The sequence below is a fragment of the Etheostoma spectabile genome, chromosome 11, assembly GCF_008692095.1.
Source record: "Etheostoma spectabile isolate EspeVRDwgs_2016 chromosome 11, UIUC_Espe_1.0, whole genome shotgun sequence".
NCBI classification, from domain to species: Eukaryota; Metazoa; Chordata; class Actinopteri; order Perciformes; family Percidae; genus Etheostoma; species Etheostoma spectabile.
This window is the reverse complement of record NC_045743.1, coordinates 22,836,343-22,847,256: the sequence shown is the minus strand read 5'-3', so window position 1 is coordinate 22,847,256 and position 10,914 is coordinate 22,836,343. Positions and strand designations below refer to the sequence as shown.

Below are 10,914 nucleotides of genomic sequence, written 5' to 3'. Positions count from 1 at the left end.
AGAGTCATTCTGCTGCATTGTTTTTCTTGCAATTTCTTCTACTTTTCCACCACTTGGCCCTATCATTCGAGTCATCACCCTTCCCTCCACCTACTTCCATTTCTCCAATCTTAGTTCCTGATCTGTCACTTCCATCTGCCATCTCCTGTCCGTCTCCAGCCCGGTCCACCGAACCGCCCCAGGTTCTTACCCTGTGGTCCAAATCAAGCTCCGCGTAAACCTTTCAGCATGTAACTACCTCGCGCCAAATTCTTAAGATTATATGCTGCCGAGGGAGATCCTTGTCCTCCAGTCTTCCTTAAGTACAGAGGGTGGGACCACCAACTAATTATCAAATCAGAAGCCCCTAAGAAGAGCAGAGAGGGAGAAGGAAAAACAAGGGGGGAGCCCATAACACGTGTCTGTGATTATAATTACAGGCTTCTTTGGGTTTGACCATAGACACATTTACGGTAATGTGAGTACAAAACTTAATAAAAAATTTAAATGCTTAAATTTGAAGTATTATGGAGCTCAGTGTAAGTTCTTAAAGGAAGACTTCAATACTGTTTTCACATCACTCCTAGTTGATCAGCTGTTTCTATGCATTCACTTTTCACTTAAACCAATCGTATTCAGCATGTATTTCACAAGCCAATCACAGCATGACATCCCTGCTTGAAATCTGGTCTCTCCTCTGCGGTTGTCAGTTGTCATTTCAAGACTAGAATGGGCTCCGCCTCCTCCCCTTCAACCCTGGGTCTTGGTCAGCTGACCGCCCACTTTGCCCTTTGGTTTGGTCCCCAGTGATCCTTCTTCACCCCCACCAGTGTCTGAGATTTGCTACCCTTTTTTAGAACATATTGTTACGATGGAGTCTAACCTCCAAAGACTTTTAATATTATGGTTATGTCATTGACATTTTTGTGAGACTTATGGCATTCTCGACGTTCCAAAAAAACCAAAATAAGCTCCTGCTGTGCTGGAAGAGATTCCTCAGTTGAAATTAAATATATATTAGAAAGGTCAAACTGGAGCTGGTTGAGAACCTGGAAGCCCTCGGATCCTCCATGTTAGTGCTGATGACGATGACCCTGCTGGATTTTTCGTATTCACGGGGTCCTACCCTGGTCGTATGCGGCTCTCATGGCTAGAAAAAACATGTTGGAACACAAGTTAAAATATACTCGTACACTCATACTTATGCTTTTGAATTAGAAATCAATGCCTCCAGAAATTAGTGTGTTGTGTGTATATAGATTGTTAAAAAAAAGTGACTGAAACATTAAACTATGTTATAAGAGTAAAAATAATCTTCTAACATTTTAGATCAGCTGATGATCAATACCTCTACACAAAAAATCACGACAACTTTCCACTGACTCTACAGACCACAAAACCTTCTACCTGGGTCAGTAAGAACGTCTTTGGGCAGAGCGATTTCCACAAACTTCCTCTCAGCCTTCTTCTTTTTATATGGATCCTGGAACATGTCAGGATGCCACTTTTGTGCCAGTCTCCTGTAGGCTTTCACAATGTCATTTTTCTGGGCAGTTCTGTGACAATAGGGTCACATTATTAGCACGTTTTAAAAGATAAAATGAATTGCACTTACAGTACATGTTGCACTTACATGTGGCACCTTGAACTTTGGCTTATTTGAAGTCAATGTACTCTATGATCTAGCTGTTCGGAGTCCGTACCTTCATGGTTGAATGAATTTATTGGAAGTTACTTTGGTCTAATATATATATGCTAAATGCTACCTGAGCTTTCTAACATGAACATGATTGTTGCAGGCTTCCCACAACATTGTGGTGGTTACCCTTTAAGATGGTCTTCCTTCTGAGATTTCTGTATTTATTTCAGAATGTCCCTATTTTTTATCCCCAAATCACACTTCAAGTTAATTGATTTTATCATTCTGCCATGCTTTTGTGGATTAAAGCACACAGGATCTCAATATCCAACCTTTGGAATTCCCAACTTCCCTGTAAAACCCCTAGTCTGGAAAAAATCTATTTGAATAGAAAGAAATATCCCAAACTCCAGTGATCTGTGCCCACCTTTTCACTCCCAGGATGTCATAATAATCCCTCTTCTGAGACTCTTTGAGAAGTTGTTGAGCTTTCTTCAGACCTTCTGTAATCCGAGGGTCATTCTTGCTGTGTTTTGCAGCAGTCTTGTAGTCCTTAATAGCTGGAAGAAAAAGGGGGACAGAATCAGGATTGCTTCCTTATCCAAATTAAGCAGCTAGTATGAAGTGAAGTACAGTATTTATTTTGTGATTAAACAGAAGGAAACACAGGACCATTAAACCTTGTTGTAGCTAGTATCCACCAAAAATGCTAATGTGTCTTTGAGTAAGGCACTGGATCCTTCTATGTCACAAGGTGTTGTTACTGTATTTGTCCTGGCCTCCAATTAAATGAACCAAACAAGACACACACGAATGTCCATGGATCAGCTGACAAATACAATTATTTTTCAATTTGTGCCTTAATTTCCACAATTTAACCATCTTGACCAACGTTCCTGTGGCACAAGGCTATACCCGGTCTATTATACAATCAATGTTTAATAAATAAAGTAAGTAACACTGAAACTCTGATGACTTACCCAAAGCCTGATCCAAAGTACACAACAGACACAGAACAACTGTGGTTATGTGAGCATCTGATGAAAACAGAAAACGGTCCACAGCAGGAACAATAACAAAAATGAGTGTAAATATATTGTTTTTAAAATCTTTCTAACTTAAGTGGATGGTGGAGCCCACATAACAACTATAGCAACAGAAGAGAACAATATTGTTGGGATCACTTTCAGAGCAATCCAATGAACGACAGCCAATGAAAGTGGCGGAGAGATTACATAAGACTTGATAAAGTACTTGATTTTCATTACGGGGGTAGAACATGAGGTGACATGTAGTCTATATCAACGATGTTCCACCTCCGGGATTGTCACGATGCTGTTGGATATGTTTCATTTGGGCCAGATGTCCATTACCTTCCACCTTCTTTGGTTAACTGCTCCTCAGATCTCTGCAGGGTAAATCCAGACAGCTAGCTAGACTATCTGTCCAATCTGAGGACTATGGTTACCTGGTCCTCAGATCTCTGCAGGGTAAATCCAGACAGCTAGCTAGACTATCTGTCCAATCTGAGGACTAGGGTTACCTGGTCCTCAGATCTCTGCAGGGTAAATCCAGACAGCTAGCTAGACTATCTGTCCAATCTGAGGACTATGGTTACCTGGTCCTCAGATCTCTGCAGGATAAATCCAGACAGCTAGCTAGACTATCTGTCCAATCTGAGGACTATGGTTACCTGGTCCTCAGATCTCTGCAGGGTAAATCCAGACAGCTAGCTAGACTATCTGTCCAATCTGAGGACTATGGTTACCTGGTCCTCAGATCTCTGCAGGGTAAATCCAGACAGCTAGCTAGACTATCTGTCCAATCTGAGTTTCTGTTGACGAGTAAAACTACTTTTGAACGTACACATGTTTTGGTGATGTAGGCTGAGTCCTTTGCAGCGGCCCGGGTTAGAATCCGACCTGCGGCCCTTTGCTGCATGTCATCCCCTCTCTCTCTCCTTCTCCCCCTTTTTCCTGTCTATCCACTCTTACTATCAAATAAAGGGAAAAGCCCCCAAAATAATTTAAAAAAAAACTTCTGAATGCACACAAATTACAACAAATAAAATGATCAGAAGGTAACAGTCTAAACAATGTGTCATTGATATTTTAACTTCATCTCCCTGTGTTTTTATTGTAGTGTTACAAGGCCCCCCTGTGTTAGACTCCTGCTATGACACCAGTGTACAATGTAGTAGTGTAAGGAGTATTACAACATACACTCAGCTGCCAGTTTATTCAGGTACACCTAGCTAAAACATTCATGAAGGTAGGATTTCTTACAGGACTGTCCATATATTTTCTCTATAAACTGAAATGAATAAGTTCCTAGTAAAGATTGGTAGACTGTACACCACTCAGTGTGATGGCAGTTCTGTGTGTGTAAATCTAACGGACTGACTCTATTAAAGAGCCCCTATTATACTCCATTTCAGTGTCAATTAGTTCTCTTGGGGTCTCCTAGATTAGGTTTACATGCTTTGATGTTCAGAAACATATGTTTCTCATACCACTCAATGCTGTCCATGATGTCAACGTGCTGCCCTGATTCGGTCTGGTTTCCCCATATGCAGACGCAGTTTCACACACACACACACACACACAACACAGCGAGACTGTCCCATAGAGGACCGTTACAGCAGCAGTGGGCAATGATGAAAGGCGGGGTCAAGTCAGACAGTTTTGAGCCCTTTCCCATCATGCCCTGGGTCCACCTGGGTCTTGCCGCCATTGGAAAGCAAATGCGCCACCTGCCTCTTAAAGCTGCGGTCGCCTTGATCACGTGTGCATGACGTCACAACAAGTCGGGATCAAGTCGGACACAAATCTAACCAGCATGCATTTGGGCCTTTTCTGTGTGAACTCAAGCCCTACCTTCCCAAAAAGCCCAGTCTGATTGGTCAGCTTGCACACTTTGTTGTGATTGGTCAACCACATTCAAACAAGCCGGTGGGCAGGTTGTGCTTGCTCAGGCAGCATCTATAGGCAGCACATATGAAAAACTGGCCTGCCGTTCTCAATCAATGACATCACTCATTGAGGAATTTCAAACCGGAGTGTGGGGGAGGGGTTTCAGGCAGTGCCAAAAAAAACTAAACAACACACTACAAGACGGGCTCTTTAAATAAATCGATCCAAACTACATAAAGCTACATCTGCCAGGTTTACCTTCCTCATACTCTTCCTCTTGGACATACGCCTCAGCTCTGTCCTTCAGCACGCTAACGTTCTCCGGGTCTGCCTGGAGGACCTCGCCACACACTGAGACAGCTCTGCCGGCCTGCTGGCCCTGCTCGTGTCACAAGGAAAGCATGTTGGATGGATGGATTGTTGAAGTCACAGAGTGAGTTAATGCACCCTGTGTCTTACCTGTGCCAACGCGTGGCACATGCGCTCCTTGGCGAGGAGAGAGAAATGGCGCACGTTGGGCTCGGTCTTCATCACTGTCTCGTATTTTCTCACCGCGTCTGTATACCTAAAAGAGACTTTAAGATTGGATTTGCAAGCCTCTTTGTGAGGAAAAGGAAGCAGTCATTATGCAGCTGATGCAATCCCTGGTATTCAGAGGATGTTATTTTATATTCACAAGGATTTACTATTGTCCACACACACCCATACACACACACACACACACACACACACACACACACACACACACAAACACACACACCTCTGCTCTCGGATGAGTTCCTCTGCAGCCTGGATCTGGTTGTTGAGCTTCTTGGCCCGTTCGTAATGCCTGTAACAGTGTTTGTGATCAGGATCAAGCTTCAGGCACTCGCGGACCTCACCGCAGATCAGACAAGAAGAAGAAGGTCATAACAGGCTAATATTTTCCCTGACGGATGTGCTATATTTTCATACTTTCCATAAAATAACAGATTTACAGTAAACCATGTGGCCGTATTTGAAGCTATAGTTTGCAGTGTTGTTAGACAAATACCCCATAATGCATCGTTTCTGTGGGTGCCAATGTAGTTTTTCTGTGTGTCCTTTAGATTTGTTTGCCCTTTATTGCTTGCCAGATTATATTGAGTATTTATAATTATTGACTTTGTTAGCTACATATGAAACTATTGATAATTTGAATACCAATTAACGATATGTGCCAGCTTTTAAAAATCTTAAAATGATCATTTTTACATGACGTTTCAGGGCAAAAGAGGTACAAAATGGCAAGCTAGGGACTGTTTGTGCATGCAGTCCACTGCAAATATTTATAATATTGAAGTGGAAATGACCAAGTTATGACTGATATAAATACATATATATATTTTGGCACTATGAAGTGTTATCAAAATGCCACAAATGACCATTACGTTTCAAGAAAATCTCAACAATAAACAAACTTTATGAGCTATTATTGCATTGTATTGTGAGATATCTGATGTAAATTTGTCCACCTCCTCATCACATAAAAACGTATGCAAGAAATTTACCTACCTACCTACCTACCTACCTACCTACCTACCTATCTATCTATCTAATTTTTATGTAATCTATTGGAGATATGATTGTGCCATATATGTTAAATCACCTTAGTCAGGGTGCGATTTGCCAGGGAGGATGCGTGGCATTCCCCTTTCTGATTTATAAATCCCTGCCTCTACTGAATTATTTTAATGCACTGGGGAGATAAAATGCCCCCCAAAGTGATCAATGCTACTTAACCAGTAGACCATATCTTATGTACTTAAATAGAAGTACAAGTAGAAGAACAGTCTATAGGGACATAGAACGATAAAATCTGAGCAGCAGTTGCTAGTGGAGTTTAGCCAGAAAAAGTGCATGTCATGCGGGATGACGGTTAAGTTTAGGCACCAGAATAAGTTGTTAAGTTTAGGAAAAAGATGGTGCTTGGATTAAAACACTCCCGAGGAACGAACGAGCGTTTCGTGGGTGAAAACACAGCGAAGTGAACTGCGCTCTCCGGCTTGAAAGCCTTTTCATTGAATATTGAAGTGCATAGTGCAAGTGTTTGGCTTCCTGGAGATTCATGGTATTTAAAGGGGGAAACATCCTCGTCCCTTTTTTAACCCTAAAAAAAAAAAAAAAATCGCACTCAACCTTAGTAATTAGGAAGTTATTTTACAGTGACCCTTTGTTACAGTACATCCTGGTGCTTGACCCAGTGTGGTAGCAGTCTGCCAGTGGGTCTTACATGAGGGACATCTCATGGTCTCCCAGATTATAATAGATGGTGGCGAGTTTGTAGAAAGCCTGGGTATTGTCGCTCTTTAACTTGGATGCAGCTTTGAAGTCCCCGATGGCCTTCCCCATTTCTCCCATTTGAAGAAAACACTCCGCTCGAGTCTCACGAGAGGTTGCATCCCAAACGCAAGTCTGTAACAGACGGACATATGTCTTACACAGCGCTGGTATTCAGAGCCTGTATTATTTTAGTAAAGTAGTAGTAAGTAAAAGTACTGCATGGAAAATGTTACTTTTGTAAAAAATATGTATGTACCATCAGGAAAATGTACTCAAAGTATATAAAAGTAAAAGTGTTTAATGGTATGATCATCTCAGCTGGACTTGTAGGCCGTTACATTGTTGAGTATTTTAATTTATAATAAAACATCAGATCTGTTTTGTGTGCAAAAATCTTAATTTTTAATCTATATCTGTATCTAAAGTAACTAGTAACTAAAGCTGTCAGATGAATGTAGTGGAGTAACTAAAGTAACTAGTAACTAAAGTCATAGTAACTAAGCGTCAGATGAATGTAGTGGTAGTAACTAAGTTAACTAGTACTAAAGCTGTCAGATGAATGTAGTGGAGTACCTAAGTAACTAGTAACTAAGCTGTCAGATGAATGAGTGGAGTAACTAAAGTAACAGTACTAAAGCTGTCAGATGAATGTAGTGGAGTAACTAAGTAACTATGATCTAAAGTAACTAGTAACTAAAGCTGTCAGAGAGTAAAAAGTAGAATATTTCTCTCTGAGATGTAGCAGAGTAGAAGTAAAAAGTGGCATGAAAAGAAAAAACTTAAGTAAAGTAAAAGTACCTCAACATTAGTACTTGGTTACATTGCACCACTGGTCCTACAAACTGCAGTACTAGTTACTTATACTCAAATGCTCTTCAGACTCAGCAGTTAGTTAACATGGGCGAGGTCGTGCTTGCAGGTCAGGCCCCGCCCTCAAGGGAGGAATCCTACCTCAATGACCATGCTGAGCTGGGCTGCAGCTGTCTCATAGTCCCTTCTCCACAAGCTGATGCGGGCCTGATCCACCAGCCGCTCAATCTCACCCGACTTTGTCTGCAGACTCTGGGCTTCCCTCACCTCTTCGGCGCTAGGGGTGGACTTCAGCTGGAACATTGCAAGGCAACACAATGCACTGAATGCTAATGGTCGTGATTAAAGCAGTGTCCTATTGTCCTCGGGTGAAATTTGACCCATTTTCAAAAAAAAAAGCTTCTATATCAGAAATTGTTTTTTTCTTTCAACCAAATCATCAAAAAAACAATAACTTGGATGGTTCCCTACACACGTAAAATAAATGATCAGTTCACTACATTCATTCAGTTATTTTTTTTAAAAGCAGATTGAAAAAAGTGACAGAAATGTTTGGAAAAGATTCAACTGTTAACTGTATGAAGGGCATTGGGATCAATATAAAGACATATCTGTGGACCTCTTCAGTTCTCTGCTCTCTCCAACAAAAATGTCAAAGAGCGCAGATGTTTTTTGGGAATAGTGCCAAAAATGTTGGAAAAAGCTTCAAAAACAACAAAAGGGTCGAAAAAGATGACCAAAAGAAGAGTTTCCAGGTCGACGGGAATACAACACAAGGCTTAAGGAAATAGTATTTAGTCCTTTACTAACACATATATTTATGACACCTTATACAGTATTTTTAAGAGGTACTTGTGTTGACTTAAAGCATTGCCTTACAGAATATTTGCAGTGCTTACCAGTCCCTAAACACATGAAATTATAATCATCCGCATCAAATTCACGAGAGCAATCTCAGCCAACAACACCTCCTTTACAAATAGACCTAAATTTCCTGCTAGCTCAGCTTAGGAAAAATGAATAATAATGAATAAAATGTGATGCATTAAGCTTGGCCAACATTTACAACCAAACTCCCAAAAAAAGACAAAAAGTACAAGACAATCCCAGACTGACCACTGAGCTTCAAACTACATATAATCAACCTCATAATATAACTGTACAGGATAAAATGATAAATAATGCAAATAAAATGTGCACATTGCCTAGAAAAATTCACATCAATAAAGCTGTTCATAAGTTAAATTAACTAATTATATTGAAAAAAGACTGAGCCTCGTTTTCATGCTGCTTTCACGACAACGTCGGGCTGCAGATCAACATGGCCGCTACTGGTGATCTCTGCTTATTGGACAAAATAGTGTCTTGTTGGAGTGAAGTTTAAGGAGACATTTAGCGTCAATAACAAAGACAAAGGCATCTGACCAAGCGTCCGTATTTTACGAGACAGGAGTATAATGAACTCCTACCCTATTGGTTTCTGCGTTTTATTTGCCTGATAACTGATAAAGTTAATAAATTAAAAAGTTTTCTACTTTGGCTCTGTGTCTAGAGCCAGAGTCTAGAGTAATATGGTGAAAGATTCTTATTTTTCAAATAATTGCTTAGATCATTTAAACAAAGTTTTGTATTTTTAGTTGGAAAAATGCCAAACTCTTCCAAATATCAGTATTGGCATAAAAAAACCAGTATCAGTCGCTCCCTAGTATTTACCAGCTTCTTCAAGTCCCTCTTTGCTTCATCGAGTCTCCCCTGCTTCAGATAGAGATTTCCTCTCTGAAGGAGAGCCTGCATGGAGAGAGGAGTGCATACTTAGCAACATAGCTGACATAGTCTTTGTATTACCAGACCTATTGTCACAGTGCTGCAGCTGACGTCACTGACTGGTTTCCCAGCATAGTTATGCCTTGGGCTGATATGCATGTTTGCATATACAGTACATTGCATCGCCTATACACATATGCCAGTTTCTTCCAATGAGTTGTGCCCAGTAGATAGGGTTCCTCCAACAATATAAGTCTGCAGTATGACAAACTGGTTGCAATTATGTGATATTAAAAGTTTCTGTCCAACTGATGTAAAAACAGACACTTACAGATGTGAAGTCTGGTTTGAGTTCAATAGCTCTGCTCAAATCTGGCAACGCAGACTTGGACTTCCTCATGGCTAGAAAGACTGTAGCTCTCCTGTAGTAGGCCATATAGTTTTTGGGACACCCGTCTGACAAAAGGATACAGTTAACATGACTTTACACATTTCCTGCTGTAAAAAATATATTTCAAATTTGCCATCCTTCTGTCACTGACCCACAGCCGCGTGGAAATGAGAGAGGGCGTCAGCTAGCTGGCCAGCATCGAGCAGTTTCTTCCCCAGCAGCATATGACTGTCTACACTCCCATACTTGTGACATTTCACTCCTGAAAAACATGCACAATACTGATGTCCTGCACCGCAATACCGAGCATATTAGCACAGACTAGTTACTACAGTAACAGTGTTCCTAATGTATCCACGAGATGTATCCAGAGTTCGCTAAAAATCTACATGTAGGGCAGTCCCACAGATACAAAAGGCACACACACAATGCAGGTGAGCTAACAGTTTCATTACATCACTACCATGACCATATAAGGAGTTTCTTAATAAGATAGCAGTTACATTATTATCAGTTTCTTAAGGCCTGGAGAAATCCTCCCTCCAGGTGTCTTGCTAAGGACATTTGGCCCTTTTAAACTAACTTTAGAGTTCAATAGTTCAAGTCACACAAATGTATATCCTAAACAGGTGATACAAAAATGTGATTTTTTTTTATTTTAGTTTTTATTTAACCTTTATTTAACCAGGAAATCCCTTGAGATTAAAATCTCTTTTTCGATGGAGACCTGGCCGAGACGGCACACCAGTTACAATATAAACAGAAGTAAAGCATAGACAAAATCACACTTAGAGGAAAGGAACAGGTCACATGTAGCAGTGACATTTTGGAATTACATGACATCTTAACATGGCCTTAAATTCATTGAATGGGACGATAAGGAATTGATAAGGAATTTTCCCCTTACACAAGCTAGCTGTCATATGTAAGCATGTCAACATTACGACATGCAGCAAGGGCTGCAGGTTGGAATCAAACGCTGGCCCACTACGTCAATCAGAATCAGAATCAGAATCAGCTTTATTTGCCAGGTATGAGGACGCATACGAGGAATTTTTCTTTGGAATGCGCTTACACATACAAAACAACCAAAACAAAATATACACACTAATATATAC

General features: G+C 40.6%; 1 protein-coding gene across 1 annotated transcript in view; it reads right to left on the bottom strand.

Annotated features, from left to right (window-relative positions):
* Positions 1 to 6: 6 nt before the first annotated feature.
* LOC116698080 (dnaJ homolog subfamily C member 3) overlaps positions 7 to 10,914 on the bottom strand; it is an 11,751-nt gene continuing 843 nt past the window's right edge. Inside the window, exons 2-12 of the mRNA XM_032529849.1 lie at positions 9,948 to 10,058; positions 9,737 to 9,861; positions 9,355 to 9,429; positions 7,783 to 7,935; positions 6,782 to 6,963; positions 5,291 to 5,359; positions 4,990 to 5,095; positions 4,789 to 4,909; positions 2,046 to 2,178; positions 1,387 to 1,535; positions 7 to 1,129 (exon numbers count right to left, since the gene is read on the bottom strand). Coding sequence (XP_032385740.1) covers positions 1,092 to 1,129; positions 1,387 to 1,535; positions 2,046 to 2,178; positions 4,789 to 4,909; positions 4,990 to 5,095; positions 5,291 to 5,359; positions 6,782 to 6,963; positions 7,783 to 7,935; positions 9,355 to 9,429; positions 9,737 to 9,861; positions 9,948 to 10,058 — 1,262 coding nt within the window. The 3' untranslated portion in view covers positions 7 to 1,091. The remainder of the gene's footprint in view (positions 1,130 to 1,386; positions 1,536 to 2,045; positions 2,179 to 4,788; positions 4,910 to 4,989; positions 5,096 to 5,290; positions 5,360 to 6,781; positions 6,964 to 7,782; positions 7,936 to 9,354; positions 9,430 to 9,736; positions 9,862 to 9,947; positions 10,059 to 10,914) is intronic.